This window comes from Apium graveolens, chromosome 8 (genome assembly GCF_009905375.1).
Source record: "Apium graveolens cultivar Ventura chromosome 8, ASM990537v1, whole genome shotgun sequence".
NCBI lineage: Eukaryota > Viridiplantae > Streptophyta > Magnoliopsida > Apiales > Apiaceae > Apium > Apium graveolens.
Window position 1 is genome coordinate 9,777,253 of NC_133654.1, and position 20,727 is coordinate 9,797,979.

At 31.7% G+C, this 20,727-nt stretch overlaps 3 protein-coding genes across 4 annotated transcripts; 1 reads left to right on the top strand and 2 right to left on the bottom strand.

Moving 5' to 3' along the window:
- Positions 1–1,743: 1,743 nt before the first annotated feature.
- Positions 1,744–3,381, bottom strand: LOC141679261 (protein FAR1-RELATED SEQUENCE 5-like). Its single transcript, XM_074485765.1, has one exon. The coding sequence runs from the start codon at positions 3,379–3,381 to the stop codon at positions 1,744–1,746; it is 1,638 nt and encodes a 545-aa protein (XP_074341866.1).
- A 1,682-nt stretch (positions 3,382–5,063) lies between these two features.
- Positions 5,064–6,125, top strand: LOC141678616 (uncharacterized). The gene is made up of 2 exons (XM_074484959.1): positions 5,064–5,542; positions 5,724–6,125. Exons 1-2 carry the CDS (start codon positions 5,271–5,273, stop codon positions 6,001–6,003), a joined length of 552 nt encoding a protein of 183 aa, XP_074341060.1. The 5' UTR covers positions 5,064–5,270; the 3' UTR covers positions 6,004–6,125.
- Positions 6,126–6,158: 33 nt separating this feature from the next.
- LOC141678614 (arginine--tRNA ligase, chloroplastic/mitochondrial-like) lies at positions 6,159–14,087 on the bottom strand. 2 transcript variants are annotated; one of them, XM_074484957.1, is made up of 18 exons: positions 13,838–14,087; positions 12,346–12,420; positions 12,075–12,211; positions 11,845–11,920; positions 11,620–11,721; positions 11,263–11,478; positions 10,793–10,873; positions 10,320–10,403; positions 10,120–10,224; positions 9,610–9,788; positions 9,236–9,320; positions 8,921–9,107; positions 8,382–8,460; positions 7,876–7,945; positions 7,531–7,620; positions 6,766–6,834; positions 6,558–6,656; positions 6,159–6,418 (listed from the first exon to the last, which is right to left on the bottom strand). In XM_074484957.1, exons 2-18 carry the CDS (start codon positions 12,352–12,354, stop codon positions 6,308–6,310), a joined length of 1,779 nt encoding a protein of 592 aa, XP_074341058.1. In that variant the 5' UTR covers positions 12,355–12,420; positions 13,838–14,087; the 3' UTR covers positions 6,159–6,307. The 2 variants fall into 2 exon arrangements, with proteins under 2 accessions (XP_074341058.1, XP_074341059.1); XM_074484958.1 differs by lacking the exon at positions 13,838–14,087 and adding an exon at positions 13,292–13,314.
- Between the last annotated feature and the right edge of the window lie 6,640 nt (positions 14,088–20,727).

The following is a 20,727-nucleotide window of genomic DNA, read 5'->3' on the forward strand; positions in this document are numbered from 1 at the left end:
TCGTATGTTGTTGGATTTCATTTCGTATGTAATTGGATTTTATTTCGTATGTCGTTGGATTTTATTTCGTATGTCGTTGGATTTTATTTGGTGGATTTTTTTGGAATTTGGTGGCTATTGTTGGATTGTTTTGGATTTTGGTGGATTGTTGTGAATTTGGTGGATTGTTGCGAATTTGGATTTGGTTGGGTTGCATGCAGGTTGGAATCTGATTTTGGTGTTTTTGGGTTGGAATTCGCAGGCTAGAATATGCTCTGTTTTTAGGCTGGAAAAAAAATTCCAGACCCCAACCACGGAAATTTTCCGCGGTCCCTCTCCTACCCAACCGCGGAAAATTTCCGCGGTCCATGAGTTTAGTTTTCTGCCCCCAAAAACAGAGCAGAACACAGGGGAAAACAGAGTATGCTAAGTAACCTTCTGCTGAATTTTTTTAATTTTTGGAAGTTGGTCCTAAACTAACTTCCAAAATTCCAAACCACTCTCAAAAGTGTTAAAATATGGTAATGAGTGATTTTCAAAAAAAAATTAATTTTTTTCATTTTTTGCATTAAATTGAAAATTCCTTAAAAAAGTCAACAAAAGTCAACGTTTGTCCAAATATTAAAAAAAACTTTTCAATACATTTCATAACAATTTCTAATGTATAGTTCGACTTGTAAATTTTAATTTTCAATCTCAAATTTATAGGTACACTTTCAATCTCAAATTTCATACTTTAATTCATAGAAAATACATAATTGTCGCTCAAATTCAATGAAAATTATAAAATACATAGGTTCGAATGAAAATTACACGATCAATACAATCCACTGAATTTTACGAAATTTATTGATCCTAACCAAAAATACCTAATATATTAGAAAGACCGTCGGATAACCGGTGTTGAGCAAGTCCTTGCGTAGTATCCACGAAGCATGCAATATGGTAGAGAACAAGTACACAACCTTCACAGATATGCCCTTCCGTAAGTTTCCACGGGTAAGGGTTGGAGTCGTTCCAAATGGTAACGGGAATCGTATTCGACCCGTGTAGAGACGAAATCTTGCAAAACATGTCTCGCGTTCCCTCTCCGTCCCTCCCGTTAGGTGTGAAACCCAACCCTTCACATATTCGATGCGTATTTGGTCCATATTACAACCCTCACGAGGCCTCAAGTTTACAATATCGGCAATCCGATCACATTTAACAAGCTTACCGCCATTCCATCCGGATTTTTTCCATTTTCCATCGGGCGTGTTGTTGCCTAAATTTAAGATCGGAAGGAAGTACGGATCCGGATGAGAGTTCACCAATCTCCACGGTTCAGTACCCTCCATCCAATTGCATGCCTCGATCCAATTTTTGGCCCTATAAGCCTCCTCATCGGGTGGGTACAAGTCCGTTTCCTCTTCCTCCACATGGGGCGGCTCGTCATTGTCCACAAGGAGCATCAACTCGGCACATGCATCTTCCATCTCACTAAAGGTTGGTGAGACCACATCTTCCTCGTCATTGTCCTCATACCACGAGTCGCTTGGTAGGGAGTCCGAGAATGTGTTGCTAACATGGGAAACTGAATCACAACTATGATCGGAGTTGTTGTCACCACTATACTCGCTAGTCATGTTACCTATCACAATAAAACACAATTATATGACAATAATTGGCAATTATATGACAATAAAACATAAAAAAAGTAATGTTAAACACTAAAAATTCAAATCCATTAAAAGATTACAACATTCGGTTACAAGTGCTACACTACTAATTATATTGCGATTCTTGAACATTTTTAAGATCTTCTAGTCTACTAGCACACTTTCTTTTATCATGGCCTTCCATTTGACAATAGGTGTACTTTCTTGGCGGCTTCTCCTTTTTACCAATCGATTCTATGGGACTTTTGAAATGAACGTCCTTCTTCCTCCCTTTAGTTTGGGACATAATAGGGTCAAGAATTGGTTCTTCATGAGCACTTGCATTTGGAGCATGCGAATTGCTTTCGTAAGATTTAATTCCATCAACGCTCATTCTTTCGAGAATTGGTATTTCTCGATTCATCACTCCAACGACATAATCATACCGTTCCTTGGATGCAATGCTACTTTGACAAAAACTCATAATTAACATTGTCATGCTATTAAATCGATCGGTTGAGGTCATCTCATGACTTTGTCCAACATCCAAATTGTAAGGCAACACACCATCAACTCTATTGGCATGCATTGTCCACCTCCGGTTTATGTAATACAGGGGAATTTCTGAAACCCGTTTCTTAGTGAAGACCGCCAATAGGTGTCTACAAGGTAGCCCCGAATGTTTAAGCATTCTACACGTACACATTCCCAAAGAGCTTGCTTTCTCAAATGCCACAAAATAAATATTTCTTCTCGTAGGCTCGGACATGGGCCTATAACAACTATAGTACGTATAAACATCCCCCATTCCCTCCCCTTCTTCACTAGCTCGTCGGTCTTTTTCAACAAAGTATTTTGAAGACTCAACCAATTCATCTTGAAATCTTCTAAACACTTCCTTAGTGTAGATACAAGAAGCATGATACTCCAATGTGGTATGCAATTTCAGGGGACGTTTTAGATTAATGGTGACATAATCTTCTTCCTTCTCCCTCATGAATTGCCTTGCCAATGCTTTTTGGGCATTTTCAATGAATTCCTTCAAACCCGTTGCCGAACTCACATACTTATCAAAGAAAGAATTCATCCACTCACTCCTCGATGTACTATTTTGAAACGCCGAAAATTTGTTTCTAGTATATGAAGGAATCCACTTGTGCTTCAACTCATATAACCCATTTAACCATTTATGATCTTGCAAGTGATACTTTTCCACAAACGACGCCCATCTAGCCTCAAAAACACATTCGGTGAGAGATTTATAAATACAAAGGTTGAAGTCCGTCTTGAATTCCGGAAAAGACGAATAATAATGAGCTAATTTCTCGGGGAATTTTTGACTAATGTGCCAAGAATACAATAAATGGGTAGTATTCGGGAGTACAACCGCAATAGCGCTTGCAATGGCTTGATCTTGATCCGTGATTATAGTCAATGGAGGATTATTCCCCACACCTTCAAGCCAAGTACGAAGAATCCACTCAAAAGTCGACGCGTGTTCATCCCGCATCAATGCAAACCCGAAAATTACCGATTGATAATGATGATTGACTCCGGTAAATGGGACAAATGACATTGCATACCTATTTGTCCGATAAGTGGTATCAAAAGCCATAACATCGCCAAATTTTTGGTAATCCATTATACATCTCGGATCAATCCATACTAGACACTTCAAGCGATTCTCTTCCTCGACTTCGGTCCTAATAAAATATCTCTCTTTCTTATTTTTTTTCTTGTTTTTCACTAATTCTCTGTTCTTCATTTTCACATCTCTTAAATATCTTATATTTTCATTTATTTTTCAATATCATTGTAAATCTTTACTTAACATATTTAAATAATATATAAAATGTGTCTATTAAGACATATAAATTAATTTGTGAAATTATAAAAAATGTAAATTAATTATTTATGATATTTATTTTCATTAAATAAATATTATATAACCGGGTATGTGTCCTGGAAACCGATCTAGCTCACATATAATTGAAGTGGTTCTATGTTTGATAATACAACACAGTCATTAAAAAAAGTAACTAATCGGATAAGAATTAAGATCATAAATAAATAAATAGGAAATAATTATACATTGACTTTGTAAGTCACAGATTGCCACATGTACCAACAGCACAAAAATGGAGCAAAAGAAAATGTGGCAAGAAATGAAACAGGTAGCATGACTTGTTTCCTAGTCAATCTCCTTATCCTCACTTCCAATTCTCGTGGTCTCTGTTTATTTTAAATTTTGCTAATAGATTTTGATAGAAACTGGGACATATGTTTTAGATTTTGTTGTCTCTTGTAAGTAGGAAGAACGATACTCTCTCTATTTTTTAATATATGATGTTTACCTTTCTGACATGCATGTTTAGGATAATTGATCATATAATTAAAATAATTTTTTTTGAAATTTTATTTTAAAATAAAATTTTTGATCTCATCTTTTTATTCAAAAAAAAATCTTAAAAATAATAATAGCTATGTGATCAATCCTCCTAAATATGTGTGGTAAAAAGTTAAACATCATATGTTAAAAAAGAGAGTATATCATATACCTCTCTCTCGTTTAAGATAATCATATATGCGACTCGTTTTTATTTATTCGTGCTAAATATCTCGTAAAAATTCTCAAATGATATATCTGACTCTTTAAGTTTAAAAAAAATGCTAAGTATTTTAATTGTTGCCTCAAAAATTTCACAAATAATGACTATTCAAATAATATAATATCGGTAACTTTTTTAGCACTTATATCATACGTGCCCATTTGAATGAATCAAATGTAATGTAACGTTTTTTAGAAAATTCTTGAAACACTCGGTACTACTCATACAAAAATAATTATATATACTGATTATTTACATTTACTATTTTTTCCGGCTGGAATTACATTTATACATCTTAAACTACCAATTTTCATAAATAACGCATTCCTCATTTTGCTAAACTAACATAGAATAAAATACACTAGAGAATAAACCATTGGTTGTCTCAAAATTGTTTAATTCAACTTGATACTGACCTAAATGTAAATTTTAACTAACTTAGCTAATGTAAAACTAAAAACAAGAAAAAATTAACCATTTGGAAAATTGACAAACTCCTAAACCAAGAGATGGTGTATTTTACCTACATCCACCAAGTATTTCTAAAACTGTTCTGTTATATCTATACATGCTCCATTGCCATCATCTGCATAATCTGAATTTTAGGATATAGATAAAACTTTAAAAAGATGTGTAAAAAATTAAATTTAAACCAAATAATGGTCTTTTTTGGTTTGTCCCCACTTTATGGGGAGGCAAAAGTGTCATGCATGCCAGTTTAGTTAACAAGAAAAGTGAGTGATGAGTCAGATTTGGATGTGTTCTACATGGACCTTATCTTCTCTCCTAGTACAAGGCAACTAAAATTTCTAACTATAAAGAAGAGGACAAATTCAAGGATAATATCAATCCTTATAAATACACACATAAATTTGGATATACTATTTATATACTTCATTCTCAACCTTGTATGTCACTAAACCATACCATTTACATATATTTGGTTGCCCTAATAAATTATCTAGTTCAAAAGTCTTGCAACTCAAAATAGCTTATACCTCCTTTTCTTCTTGTTCTTGGTAAATATTGGATCAGTGGTCATAAAATGGATGGAGAAAAGCTAATTTATGGTGACTTGGGCTTGAAGAATGATACTGAAGATGTCTTGAACAGGCATGTGCAATGGGTTTTCATGCAAACTGGAAATAGGGTTTCTGATACAGAATCTAATGGATCTGTAGATGAGGATTCTAGTTTATCATCTTTATCATCAGATATTGAAGAGGATGATGATGCAACTTCTTCATCAACATCAACATCATCTATTTCTGGTCCTTTATATGAACTATCTGAACTCATGGACCACCTTCCAATCAAGTATGTACTTCATCATATCTTCTTAATTCTTATATTGTTTTCTTTTTCTTCGAAAAAGATAGCGAGAGAGATACCGTTGTACCGAGAAGCTATGGTTCATAGCTTTTGTTGTTATGCATGGATACATAGATTAAATTTTTGTTTGTGTTTTTGTACTCATGAAATCTATTCAATTGTGCAGAAGGGGTCTTTCAAATTTTTTCAAAGGGAAGTCTCAGTCTTTTACATCATTGGCCAGTGTGAAGAGTCTTGAAGATCTAGCAAAGAAAGAAAATCCTTACAAAAAGAAAGTGAAACCATGCAACAGATACAGACCAAAGGCCTTTATAGCAAAGAAGTCTTGCTCAAGATCATCAAAGGGATCTAATTTTGTATCTTTACTAGAAAAAAGAGGTACTTTTGTGAGTACTAGTAGCTGTAGACCTTCTATATCTGTTCTGCAAAGCACTTTTAACTTGTAAATTCAGAGAATTGAAGTAGTTTTTTTCTTTTTGCTTTCTCAGTGTTCTTTTTTATGTATCAAAAACTTGTCATACCCAGGATAACAAGTAAAAACTTAATAACATTGTTATATATTAATTTATTTATATAGTTTACAGAAAAACATAGTCACATATAGATCTAACTAATAATATTATGTATTCAAGTTTCTGGCTCTAAAAACTGAGAGTTGAATACCTGAATCTGGAGAGATAAGCTTAATAGGAAGTACATACAGAGAGTAAATGAAAATTTTCCACCTCTGCCGAAAATTGTCAATCAATATCAAATTATTTCCAAGGGTGTGATTCCTAGTAAATGGAAGCATTGTTCCATAACAACTCTGGTGGCTTCACATAGCAGGAGTCTGCTAGATTCCTCTGCGGATCCAACGACCTGACAGGATTCGGGAGTTAGATAGCAGAGGAAGAGAATAGTAGCATCCAAGAAAACATAGGCTAGCTAGTCATCCAAGCTGTTGTGAGGTCTACTTAAATAACTAATTAGAGGTCAAAGACTGCGTAATCAGTAGTACCTGACAGTTGAAATAAAATCCAGTAAAAGCCAAAGATAAGCCGTATAAGTATTTGCATAGCACATTTGGGTAGAGTTTGGTGCAAGCTTCTTCAACAACCTGAAACAAGGGGGAGAAGTAATTACAGAATAGCATTCAGATTTCACACGTATTCACCAGAGCATTCAAATTTCACAGGATTGGAATTTCGTCTAGGATGCAGTCTCACCTCCGCAAATTGGAGCAATTGAAGTCCTAGCACACATTCGGCATCTTGAGTTAATTCAATACTTCCAACCTGATTCAAATATGCATATCTCTTAAGAAGGTGCAAGCTGATGTGCTAATTTAAGTAGAACCGAAATTTAAACAAGTAGAACATTGCTTCAGTATATAAAATTATGCAAAACCAATGTAACTCATAGTTAAGAAGCAGATTTGACAGATGAATCAAGAACTTATTTTCTTTGCTATTTTATGAGTTACCAAAATGTACAAAACATACACATCTGAAACACCACCTCAATCTAAATACTGTGTTTACGAACCCATTCTATGCTGTATAGGCCATTACTAACGTTCAAACACTGTCACATTCTAAACCTTGTACCCCTTTTCTAATGGTACAAGTTGATACAGAAACGTAAAGCATTTGGCTTTAAACTAGAACACGGCGCATAACTAACTATGATGAACTAAGCTCCCATAACCAAATGGCGTTTTTTATATTTTTCCTTTTGCTAAATGAAATGGAATCATTTTAAGTCCCCAATCAAACAAACCTCATGCTACTTTCTCTGTTCCATAAAATCATAACAAGTACATAGTCGTAAATCATCCAAGCATAGTAAACCATAAAAGGATTAGCCTTATAAACATAACTGTTTCGAGTACAGCATTTTCTAGCTCACATCAAAGACATATTTCACAATGGCAATGAAAATGAACTCATTCATGATTCTAACCCGGAAACAGGTTCAAGGAATGATCTTACCTTTTTCAATTCATTGATTTCTCTACCAGACTTTTTGATGATTGAACAGATTCGAGCATATGCATAAAGCAGATATACAGCAGTATCTCCCTGCTCGGAGAAGAAAAAAAACAGGAAAAGGGTGATTTGGTGAAAGTTATAAAAGTTTAGCTTCTGCATGTCATAACGAGAAATCCAGCAGCATGCCAATTGCAATGGAAACAATCTCAAACCCAATGGTGCTTGTAGAAGAACATTTTTTTATAAGATTTACGTTCTACAAATATGGCAATGAAGCAAAAGAACTGTAATAGATTCAATATTGTTATTTTCCGTAACAATACCCATCCTACTGTACACAATTACCTTATCATTAAGCATCTGCTTCTCTTGGTATGTGTAACTGGTCTCTCTGTTGTTCTTCAAATCAGCGTACCTGTTACACATAGCATTTATTTAAAATTTAAAACATAGTACAAAAAACATCAGACCTTTTTTAAGTGACGAATAATGCAAATACGCAATCTGCCCTAACTCCAAACAAAAGTTTATACAAATCTTTTACTCCCAATTATGGTACATCTAACATGTAAACCTACAATGTCTTCTTCAGGACCTGAATTTAAGATCCTGCCAGGAACATCAGCCCTGATGCATTGGCCATTTGGCAACAAAATCTTACTTTTAATCATCATAAACTAATGGTTTCTGCTACACGGATTATAGAACAATATAGTTTCAAAGAAGCAAAAATAGAGTATGCAAGTGCTATAAATGATCTGTTCAGTTAAGTGGAAGCTAACAGACAAAGACTACTCATCGCCTATCAGCTTCCATTAGTATATAAGTATGTTCCATTAGAAGTAGCTTACTTGACAGCACCATATCCAATAGCTTCAGCGCTTTGTTCAAGTTGCATAAGTTCTTCCTCAGTCCACTCTCTATCTTGACCTGATCAAATTTTAAATTTAATTCAAGAACAAGATAGATTGAGTTTTGACTATAATAAAATACCATAAAATAACATTTAAGATTATGGCAATTCTTAAATGTCGCAGGAAATAATTTGAAACAAGGAATTATGGAAGATAAACAATAACAAAACAAGTTTGTCGACTAACTGCAGAAAATTCTTTGCACCTAAGATGACTCAGTCACAGTAAACCAAATTTCTAAACCGTAAGAGAGAAATTTGTTTAGATGCAGCCTAGAAGAAAATAATAATGTCAGTTTCAATAATCTAAATAATAAGTACTTGCATATATCCTAATATAGGAGTAAACCTAGGCTTGGACAATAAGGAACTAATTTTGGTAATGATGTAGATTTCTTCGCAATGTAAAGAAAACATTATTATAATAACGAAGAAAGAAATACATAAAAGGACTAGTATGTTAAACAAAAATCATACCTCGTAAAACAAGAGCTTCCATACAGATACTCTTCGCTTTATCAAGTAAATTAATTAACCGGACCACCTCAGTACTGCGAGTCTGCATTCTCTTACCATCTTCTCCTTTAACAAGACCAAAGTGTATATGATCTGCTCTAGGGTACTTGCTGCCTTCAGCTGAAAGCCAACCTGCACGCTTAGCCGCCTGCAATAGTAGTGTTGGAAGTACATGATTTCTTAGGATATCAATTAGCAATACAATAATTTGAGTATTTTAAATTCATACCCTTATATTAGAACAAATAACAAGTACATGTGATGATTAATACTTACTGTAAAAACCATATTGAAGTGCCCGCCTTGGGAAACATCAGTAAGGTATATGATCCACTCAGCTTTTTCTTCATTAAGACGGTACCTTCATGACTAAGTAGTGTTAAAAGCCAGTGTCCATGCAACTAAATTATAATCATAAATCATTCAATGTAGATAAGAGCAGTTTTTAAATTGCCTTCCAAACTAGTAAAGGAAAATTGGAATTAGAAAATAACAGAGGAAAACCTGACCACTCATTGCACTTGGTGAAAATTTAGGAAAAATTTTAAGTGATAAACTTACAAAAGAACATAACAGGCATTAATGCATTTTCTTTTTGTAGACATATATTTTAAATGTGCTTGAAAAAAAAACGATCTGAGTTAACTAACCATAAAGCGGCCAGATCAGTCGAAGCATAATTGAATCCACCATCTCTTTTAACTACAATGAGTGGTGCTTTTTTTCCCTCAATGAAGATCACACAAGCTCCTTCACTTTCTTCAACAAGTCCCTTCTCATTCAGCAAATCCAGGACCATGGGGATATAAGGATTATAAAAACTCTCCCCCTGCAAGTAAAAGAAAAGAAACATAATTTTATCGAGCTACAAACCATGTCGTGGAGGTGAAACAGTTGGGTGCTTGTTTGAATTAAACGCAGTACTGCTACCAGAGTGATATCCACTTAAGTCATCATGCACAAATGGCTAAACAGGCATATTAGTTACAAAAATAGAACATGTGCTGTGCAAAGCAGGGGATACTAATAAACCAGATTTAAATTTATTTGGCAAACATTAAGAATGAGAACCTAAGAACTTACAATTTGGATAGTTGAAGAATAATATTAACCACCACTAACTTAAGTTTTAAGAATAATATTTGGTCAAGGGTATGTACCTTCTCCTCTAAACGAACTCCAAGTCTTTTATACACTTCCTCGAAACCCTTTCTGCTAATTTCGCAAATTTGTTGCCATGCCTTCCGATGCTTGTTTTCGCCACTCTTCAATTTGAAACCATACAAGTTGAGGGTAAAAAATTAATCTCAATTGCAGTCAGACAAATGGCAACATATGTAATTAGCTATGAATCACTTACCTGGAGTTTGACTACTGCCTGCTGAGCTCTCTCCTTGAAATCAGAATCACTGTCAAATCTCTTCTTCGACGCTTTGTAGAATGCCTAACCAAGTAATTTTCAAGTTGAGACACTAATTAAAACTTATAATGGAATATTCAATGATAAAAGTTCAGTAAATACAAACTACTTATCTCGTATTCACCTTTAAATTCAATAAAATTACTAATTCTAATATAGACAAGTATATATATAAGAATGTTTACAAATATGAGCTTTAATGAGATCATTCAGTTGTTACTAGTATGAAAAGTAAAACAGAAACATACAGCCAAAAGACTAGATGCACATGTAGAAAAATGAGGAGCTGAAAGTCTTATTGGTAGATTAAGTAGCAATAAAACTTAAATAGCTCCCAATCTTATAGCATATCTTTAAATGCTCAATATGAGATTATGCATAATAATAAAAAAAATAGAGCTCCAAAAACTCACCTCAAGATCACCAATGGCTTGATCATTAGCATTTTCCCAGTCTGGAAATGTTTCGAATAGGAACTCAATCAACATACCAAACTGCAAAACATAACAGAAAGTAATGGGGTTATATAAGATTATGGAAAAAATCTAGTAAATATATCTCTGTAGTCAGAAATAGAAAATGACATATCCATATCAAAAACTGCACAAAAGCTTAAAAGTTCGCATTAAAGAATAACCAAAATAAGAACGCGGGAGAGAAAAGAGTTGAGGCAGGTAAAAACAATGTGGAAGCTGGATGCTGATGAATATGATAAGGATGTTTTATGAAATTAGTAGGGTTATGGTCACCAACATACAGTATGAAGAACATTCTATGCAGTTTATACTTTGATAACCTGACTTGTAATCAGAAAAATAGGCAGAAAATATACACCAATTAAGAACAAGTTGTTATGACAAGTTACTGCTTGATGGGAATGCACCTGAGTACCCCAGTCACCAACATGATTTCTACGTAGAACTTCTACATTTGAAAACTCGAGCATACGAGCTATTGTGTCTCCTATTATGGTAGATCGTAGATGACCAACATGCATTTCTTTGGCTATATTGGGTGAAGAAAAATCGACCACAGCCCTTTTAACCGGAAGCTTTGGTGCCCAAGTTCCAATGCCGTCCATTAGCATCTTGTGGATGGTCTGTTACAGCAATAAAAAAGATTGCAATAGAAAAATCAACTATAACATAAAAGATCACAATATTCCATCAGAAAAAAGTATTGAGATTAAGCAAAATATATCACTTTTGCTTTCCAATTTTTACAAAAGAAATATGTGCACCTTGGCTACCCACTGCTTGGACAACATGATATTCAAAAAGCCTCCCTGTTCTACACTGCAAGACTCGACCATCTCTGATGCTGGAAGATTGTTTTTGAGAGCCTAAAATTGAGGTGACCGGTTTTAATCAAATAATTTTACCATCAGAAAAGAGAAATCAAACTGCTCTCATAAACACTAACGAAAACACAAAATTCAGAGATCAGTAAGAAAATGGCATCCAACCTGTGCAACAGATTGTGTGCTTGTAAATTCAGTACCCTTCCGCTCTAATCTTGGCCATAACTTCATGGCATTGTTGCTGACAAAAGAAGGATGATTAATACCGTAATTATAAAAATATTAAAAAAAGAATGAGATAAAAGTGCCCTGGCCTTTTCGTGATAAATATCGTAACATAATATAAGTATACAACATATAACATTAATCGTGAATAATATAAAGAAACATCTTACCACTGGTAATCACCGGATTCTTTATCACAAACAGCTATTAGTGGTTCAACATCGAGCTCATCAGGGACAGTTACTCTGAGGGATGCTGTAAATAGTTTTTCTAATTGTTTCTTAAGATTAGCAACATTTTCTTCGTCCTGGCACATAATACACTAGGTTACAAGAATATCACAAAGTCGATACACGAAGAATATACCGTACCAACATAGCATGCTTTCCCTCAAAAACATATAACACAGGATGATGTACAATTGAGTTGAAAGGAACTTACCAACGCCATGCTTGAGATCAACTTTTCTCCAGTAACTAGATGAAACCTTCTTCCAGTTGCTCGAAATATATTTTCCTAGTTTTACAGTAGAAACTAAGATTAATCACAGTAACCAACTGTGGTCTGTGCATATCAATAATAAAACTATGTTCAATGAAAAAAATCCAAAATATATACTACATGAACTTCTCATTACAGAGTTTATAAAATCAGAGTTTACTGAAGAGATTATTTCAAATCATTAATTATTGACTCACATTTACTTCAATTTTATTTTGAAGTAAAATATGATATTAATGGTGTCGACTTTGAAGAACCAGTGACTCCAGGACAGTGTAACCTGATTGTTGAGAGGTTGGGAGATTATCTTTCAGAGCAGGGCCTCTAGGCCCTTTTTATCACATAATCCTGCACTGCTATTGGGAATACTTTCTTCTTTCCTTTTTTATTTCTTTTTTAACTTTTGATTACTAAACTGGCATCTTCCTCCTTCAAAATTCATGAATTTTGATAAAGAGGTTGCTGCAGTTCCGCAGAGGACAAACCTACAAGGTTATAAATTGATTGTCCGGTATTCTAATATTTAAGTTTTACTGTTTTGTTATACATTTTTGGTACATACCAGCCTTGTAGAGTTACTTGAGTATACCAAGGACTCAGCTGTCTTTATATGGGCTTCCTATAAATCTATTTTATGTAAGAAAAACTTGCATAGCTGCTACATCCAGATTAAATGAGATTTCAATATATAGAACTCCACCAACTGTTAAGTATTCAACAAGACTAATTAAAAATAACTTTTGAATTCTGCAATGTTACTCTCATCAAAAGACAATGACAAAGATTCCTGAGTTGAAATAGTACCAACAACTAAGTTTTAGGGTTTATGATCCTCCAGAACATACACATTATAAAATAACTAGATTCAAAGAAATGCTAGACTCACAATACATATTTAGCCTTCATATATGCAGATAGATGATTAAATTCCATAATCCTCTTAGAGATTTGGGATCCTGACAAATCCATAATCGAATTAAGCACAACTTCAAGTATCTCGATTCTATCTGATCCTAATATTCTCATTTATAAATCTGCCCAATAATAGGCTAAATAATTTGAGAGAACCACCTAATAACTAAAACCGGATGCTATCAGCCTAACACTGATCGGAGAATAGGAAAAATACAAGTGATTCACTGTTCAGACTAAAACATGTACGCGACCTGGGGGAGGATCTAAATAAAATTTTACTTTTTTCACTAATAAAATTTTTGAAAATATATCAAAGTGTCCCCCGAAATTCAAAAAATACAAGGGTATATTCATAAACTATAGACCGTGTCCCCCCGAGTTTGATACCTAGATCCGCGCCTGACCGGACCGAAACACGTGTAGCATATCCAGTAACAACAGAAAACAAACATATCATATGATTCTGTGCATGTATTGAGGAGAGACATGTACATATATTAGTAGTAGAGAAAAGTACCTGTTACAGGGAAGTGAATATAATAACGCAGGACAATTTCAGATCAGTGGCGTAACTGAGTAGATCCGATTTTCGAATTTTAAAACCTTGTATGCATATAAAGTGTGCGGGAGTTCTTCTGCTTGGGAGGCAAGTAAACGTGCCCCGACCAGGTAAGTACTCTGAAACCGCGAGTACTAAAAATCTTTCGACCATACTCGAGATTCAACCGACAATCATATTGTCGTGGACCAAACTGTTAGCCCGTTGGTTGTTGACCAAACTCAATTTTTATAAAAATGGGTAAAATGACTATTTGGTCACTGTAGTCACTAGTAATTTGCAAGTGAGTCACCAAGTTAAAAAAGTTCTCAATCGCATCATGAACTTGTAATTAACTTGCAATCACATCACTGAAGTTCAGAATACTTGCACCGTCGTTAAAAATGTGTTGACCTTTAACGGAGAATGTTAAATTGTGTAACATCATCTTTAAATTTTCAAATTCATCACTAAATTATGTGTTAATTTTCGATTAGGTCACTTACGGGTAAAAAATTGAATATTGAAAATATAACAAACGATTTTTTTCAAATTCATCAGTGATATCAATTTTAACTACGAGAAATATTAAATTTAGAAATAAGATATTTTAAATATTTTATTAATTCTAAATTTATTTATATTTTAATTATACAAAAAACATCAACACTATTAATGGAGTAAACAAAATTATTGGGATAAACATATTATCTAAATATTTGTTCACTTGTATCGATTATAAGTATATGGATTGAAAGGGTAACATTTTAGAAAAAACTAAAAAATTTAAAATATAAATTAAATGGTTATGCAAATTTAAATTTAATTAAAGTGTAGTGCAACTATTCAGAAAAAAAAATAATTAAACTGAAAGTTGTGATATTTTTCTAAGTATACGAAATAAATGAGTATGTTCAATTTTAAACTTAGGGAATTTGTATAATATATCTAATATTAATAAGTTACTTTGTAAATGTGTCCCATTTTAGTTAGAAATTTTAAATATGTCCCACATTTAAATTTTAACTCTTATATAACTCATATATAACCTCATTGAAAATTGAGATAAAGTTAATGATCTAATTGAAAATTAAGATAAAGTTAATGACCTAATTGAAAATTGAGATGAGGTTGAGAGTATGCCACGTCATTTTTCCGTTAGGGAATTTAACGGAACTAACAGCAATGATGAATTTGTAAGTTTTATAATACTTCATGATTTGACTGAAAGCTTTTTTAACTTGGTGACTCAGTTGTAAGTTACTACTGACTACAGTGACCAAATAGCCATTTTACCCTTATAAAAATAGATAGAAAATGTTATAATTGAATAAAATTAAGTGAGAATTGCATTTTCCACCCTTATATTTGGCCAAAATTCAATTTTGTATACATAATTTCATAAATATTGCAGTTTACATCTCCCTACTTTGAAATCCGCTTCAAATTGCACCATTTTTGCCATAACTTAATTAACATAAGATTTTTCACAATTTATCTTAGTATATATTTATTGTATAAAATATTAAATGATACAAATTTATTACAAATAGTTGTACTAATTAGAATAATTTATATAATATATGCGTGTTCGATATATACTCTAGAAAATGTGACTAATATAAAAATTTGTATCAATTTTTTTATATTTGTATGTATTTACTAAGTTAATTGTGTCGATTCTCTCGAATAAAAATATTTATGATAACGAATAAATTCTGTAAAAAAATTGTACAATTACAAACTATTTTATCGAATTTCTTTTAATATTTATATTAGTGTATGTTTATCTTTTTTCTTATAATTTTTCTACTATTCTTAAATGTAAATATCTTAGTAAAAAAAGAATAGTAATTTTCCTCACGACCCTTAAATAATAATAATAATAAACTTGTATATAGTCTAATAGGTACAATTATATTTTAACATGTATATATTATTGAAATTTAATATTTTAGGAAATAAAAATTAATAAACAAATTTTAAAAGCTTAATAAAAAATTAAAAATGTAATCAAAATGAAGTTAAAGGTAGTAGAATTAATAAATTATGAGAAAAAGTCCAATAACTAAAGTTTCGGACAAAACATGAATTACAACGTATACCTCAGACACCTAGATTCCGTATCTCCAACGGTGTTGCCTATAATTAATTGGCTAAATTGGATATGTAAAACAATATGTATAATTTGTTGAATCTGCAAGATATTGTACTTCAATAGTATTGGCTATATTAGTTAGCTATATTTTAAAAATAGTATGTTATTAAAATTTTATGTTGTTATAAATAAAACATATTACTTCAATATGTTAATAAATTATTAATTTTTTTTTACAGATTTCTTACAGGTCTGTAGTGGTTCAATAAATCTAGTCAACATCAAGAGGTTGGTTATATTTATAAATAAGAGAATGTATCATTGAAGATGATTTTTTTTATATAATATCTATATTTTTATTTATAGTATTTATTAATAATTTTTAACTAAGAATTCTATATGGTTGGAGATGCTTTTACAAGAGTGAATGACAAGAATAACTTATTTTTTATAGAAAACTAACAAAATTAATTATTTTAAAGAAATTGGTCAATTTTTACCGTCAAGGTACACATTTAGAATAGGGGGTATTACACAATATGCATTCGTTCAAGGAGTAATTTGTAATATATTTACATTCTTTACTGAATATGAAGATGGGATTAGAGTTTATAATACATAAGTATTCATTGAATGTGTATTTCACTATAATAAGCATTCATTCTATTATTAATGTTGTGGACAATTCATATGTGATGTGACGGTTCTTAACATTTTCACGTTTTTTAAAATATGCATTTGTTATACGGTGTATTAAGATTGCAGGGTATAGAAGGACGTGCATATTTTCATATTATTATATCAAATTATATTATGACCCGTTTGGAAAACTGTATTTTATTTGAAATTCTGGATTTAATCAAATAAGCTGTTTGAGAATTTGGATTTGGATTTTATTTGAAATCCAGTATATTCAAATATTAGTATAAATATGAGAATTTGAAATGAGAAGTCAAATCCTGTCATTTGCAATCTCTCATTTGAAATGAAATGTAAGTTTTCAAACGTTCTCGTAAATTATTTAAGCATTTCGAGGATGTGTTTGTCAAGTTTGTTTTCGGATAGCTCATAAATTAGCTATAGCATCCCATATGATTTCAAGCGTGCTTGGAGAGGGATATTATCCCTCCGAATTTTATCTCTGATGCATTGAGTTTGGATTTATAAAATAGTTATTTTTGTTATAAAATTCCGAAAAAAGTTATAATTTGTCATTTTTCCTAAATTTAATTTAAAATAAACATAAATTAGAAGGCGCATATATTAGAAATCATATATACAAAATGATAAGTTTTCAGAATTTTTTAACAAAAATAACAATTTTATGATAATACAAGGTCATGCAAGTTATCATGGTTCATTCAAGGTAGCGAGGTAACATCTGATAAGAGATGCCTTTTATCGTTTTTCATTCAAAAAAATATATTTTGACAATGCAATATGTGATGTTTTGAAAATGTATGATTGTTATGTTCCGTTGGGTCGACCTTGGTAGTATCATCATAATATCGTACATGATGACAAAAAAATACATTTTCTCCGCATAAAAGGAAAAATATCATTTTAGCTCGTAAACATGAAATATGGAGATAATAAGAGTAGTGCTAGGTGTACAGAATTTTGTACAGAAAAATTGTACAGAATGACATGGGCACATGACAATTGCTGTGGGGTTTTAATTGATGTTGTTGATGTAAATATAAGAGGCTCATTCCAATTAAAATCTACCACATGTCATTATGTACACAATTCTCTACACTAAGCATTTTCCGGATAATAATCCCCACTACAAGAAAACAGGGTTAAATATAACTGATTTAAATTCGATTGGGGTTAAATTCGACCGCAGACGGTCGAATCTTTTGGACACGGCTAAATTCGACTGGTCTCGGTCGAATTCTAGCGGTCGTATTTAAACGGTCGTATTTACAATCAATTTTAACCAAAAATGATTGAAATTAAAACGTTCAAAATTAAACCGGTCGAATTTAGCTTCTAACCAAATTTTTTTCGGTCGAATTTAGCCCCAATAAAAAAAGTGGAGGGAATTTTTCTGCAAAATATTTTATTTGGCACTCCTAAATTCAACCGATTTCGATCAAATTTTATATTTAAAAATGGCGGGAAATTTGCTCATACTCTTAAATTTTTTGAAAAGAAGTGTGGGAAATTTCCCGCCCTTTTTCGAAATTATATTTCAATGGAATTCGGTTGTATTTAGAATTTTTCAGAATTTTTAATTTTTAATAAAAAAAACTTATTTAAATGGTAGTGAATATTTTGAAATTATGAATATTGGAGATAATATTTTTATTGACATCCGTACGGTTGGATCGATGAAAAATATTTTTTAAAAAATCGAAATACCAATTCAGGACTAAAAACTAGTTGGTTGTACACGTCAAACTAATGTTTGACTTTTAAAAATGCAAACCAAATAAAATTATTTTGATCTGAAATTTACGTTATATCTTTAATATATATATTTATTGACATCCGTACGGTTGGATAGATGAAAAATATTTTTAAAAAAATCGAAATATCAATTCAGGACTAAACACTAGTTAGATGTATTAGTCAAACTGATGCTTGACTTTTAAAATGGAAAACCAAATAAAATTGTTTTGATCTGAAATTTTTGTTATATCACTAATATATATATATATATATATATATATATATTTCTATTGACATCCGTGCGGTTGGATCGATGAAAAATATTTTAAAAAAAATCGAAATACCAATTCAGGACTAAACACTAGTTAGTTGTATTAGTTAAACTAATGCTTGACTTTTAAAATGGCAAATCAAATAAATTTGTTTTGATCTAAAATTTTCGTTATATCACTAATATATATTTATTGACATCCGTACGGTTGGATCGATGAAAAATATTTTTTAAAAAATCGAAACATCAATTCAGGACTAAACACTAGTTAGTTCTACTAGTCAAACTGATGCTTGACTTTTAAAATGGCAAACCAAATAAAATTATCTTGATATGAAACTTTGGTTATATCACAAATGTATATATCTATTGAAATCCATACGGTTGGATCTATGGAAATTATTTTTAGAAAAATGAAAGCACAAATGCGGGACTAAAAACTAGTTAGTTGTACTAGTCAAACTGATGCTTAACTTTTAAAATGACAAACCAAATAAAATTATCTTGATATGAAACTTTGGTTATATCAAATATATATATATATATATATAAATCTATTGACATATATACATTTGGATCGATGAAAAATATGTTTAGAAAAATGGAAGCACCAATTCAGGACTAAACAATAGTTAGTTATACTATTCAAACTGATACTTGACTGTTAAAATGACAAACCAAATAAAATTATTTTGATATGAAACTTTGGGTATATCACTAATATATATATATATATATATATATTGACATCCACACAATTGGATCGATGAAAGTATTTTTTAAAAAATCAAAACACCAATTCAAGAATAAACACTAGTTAGTTGTACAAGTCAAACTAATGTTTGACTTTTAAAATGGCAAATCAAATAAAATTATTTTAATATTAAACTTTGGTTATATTACTAATATATTTATTTATTGACATCCATACGGTTGGATCGATGAAAAATATTTTTTAAAAAATCAAAACACCAATCCAGGAATAAACACTAGTTAGTTGTACGAGTCAATTTGATGCTTGACTTTTGAAATGACAAACCAAATAAAATTATTTTGATATAAAACTAGTAAAATTATAGTCATAGGTTTTTTTAAAAAAATATATAATTGTGTAATAAATTTTAAAAATTATACACACTAGTCATGTGTAATTAAAACAATTTTTACTTCCAAAATATATTTTCACCTCATTTTTACCCCCTGCCGATTTAACAATTTAAACTAATAACTCTTTATTTTTTAAAAAAAACTAAAGACCTAAAACTAATTCTATTTATTTTCTTTCTTTTTATTCATTTAGAAAATTAATTTGGACCAATCACTAATTTAATTAATATTTTTTTAAATTAAAAGCTAAAACTTAAGGCCCAATTTTGAAGCCCAGTAAATCAAATGCTAAAAACCTTCGTTCCTTCTTAAAAAACCTCCTCTTGCCTCTGTTTCCCCGCCTCTATATCTCTGCCTCTCTCTCTCCCTTGTATCCATCTCTTAGTTTGTACTCCCTCCGTCCCAGCTATTTATATACAAATGATTTGGACACGGAGGATAAGAAACATAATAAAATAATATTAGTTTTGTTAAGATAGTGGGATGAGAGAGAAAAAAATGTGTAATTTAGTGAAAAAAGTATAAAGTTGGTTAAAGTGGTGGGACCATTCATTATTTAATTAATAAAGTGAGTGTAGCGGAAGAAAGTAGTGGGTGTAGTTGATTTTTATATTATAAATTTTTTACTATTTTTGATTAGTTTGAAATGTATAAAATTGAATGGTACATCCAAAAAAGGAAAATGTATAGAAATGAATGGGACGAGGGAATAACAATCTTTGGCCATGTACCCGCAATGCTTGCATCTCTCTCTCTCTTCCCCTCTCTTCCCTTGCTCCCTGAGATAAATCCTTTTTCTCTAATCAGTGTGTATATGCGTATGTATATGCAGATGTGGAAGTATACGTTATAATAGCAGCGACATCAGCGGTAGTAGTAGCATTATTAACAAATCTCGTCACCGCTGTCAACGCACACTAGGTGTTTGATGAAATGCCTAGATGAAAAAGAAATGATTTTATTGTATTAAAATAGTAGTCATCAGATTCTTTGAGC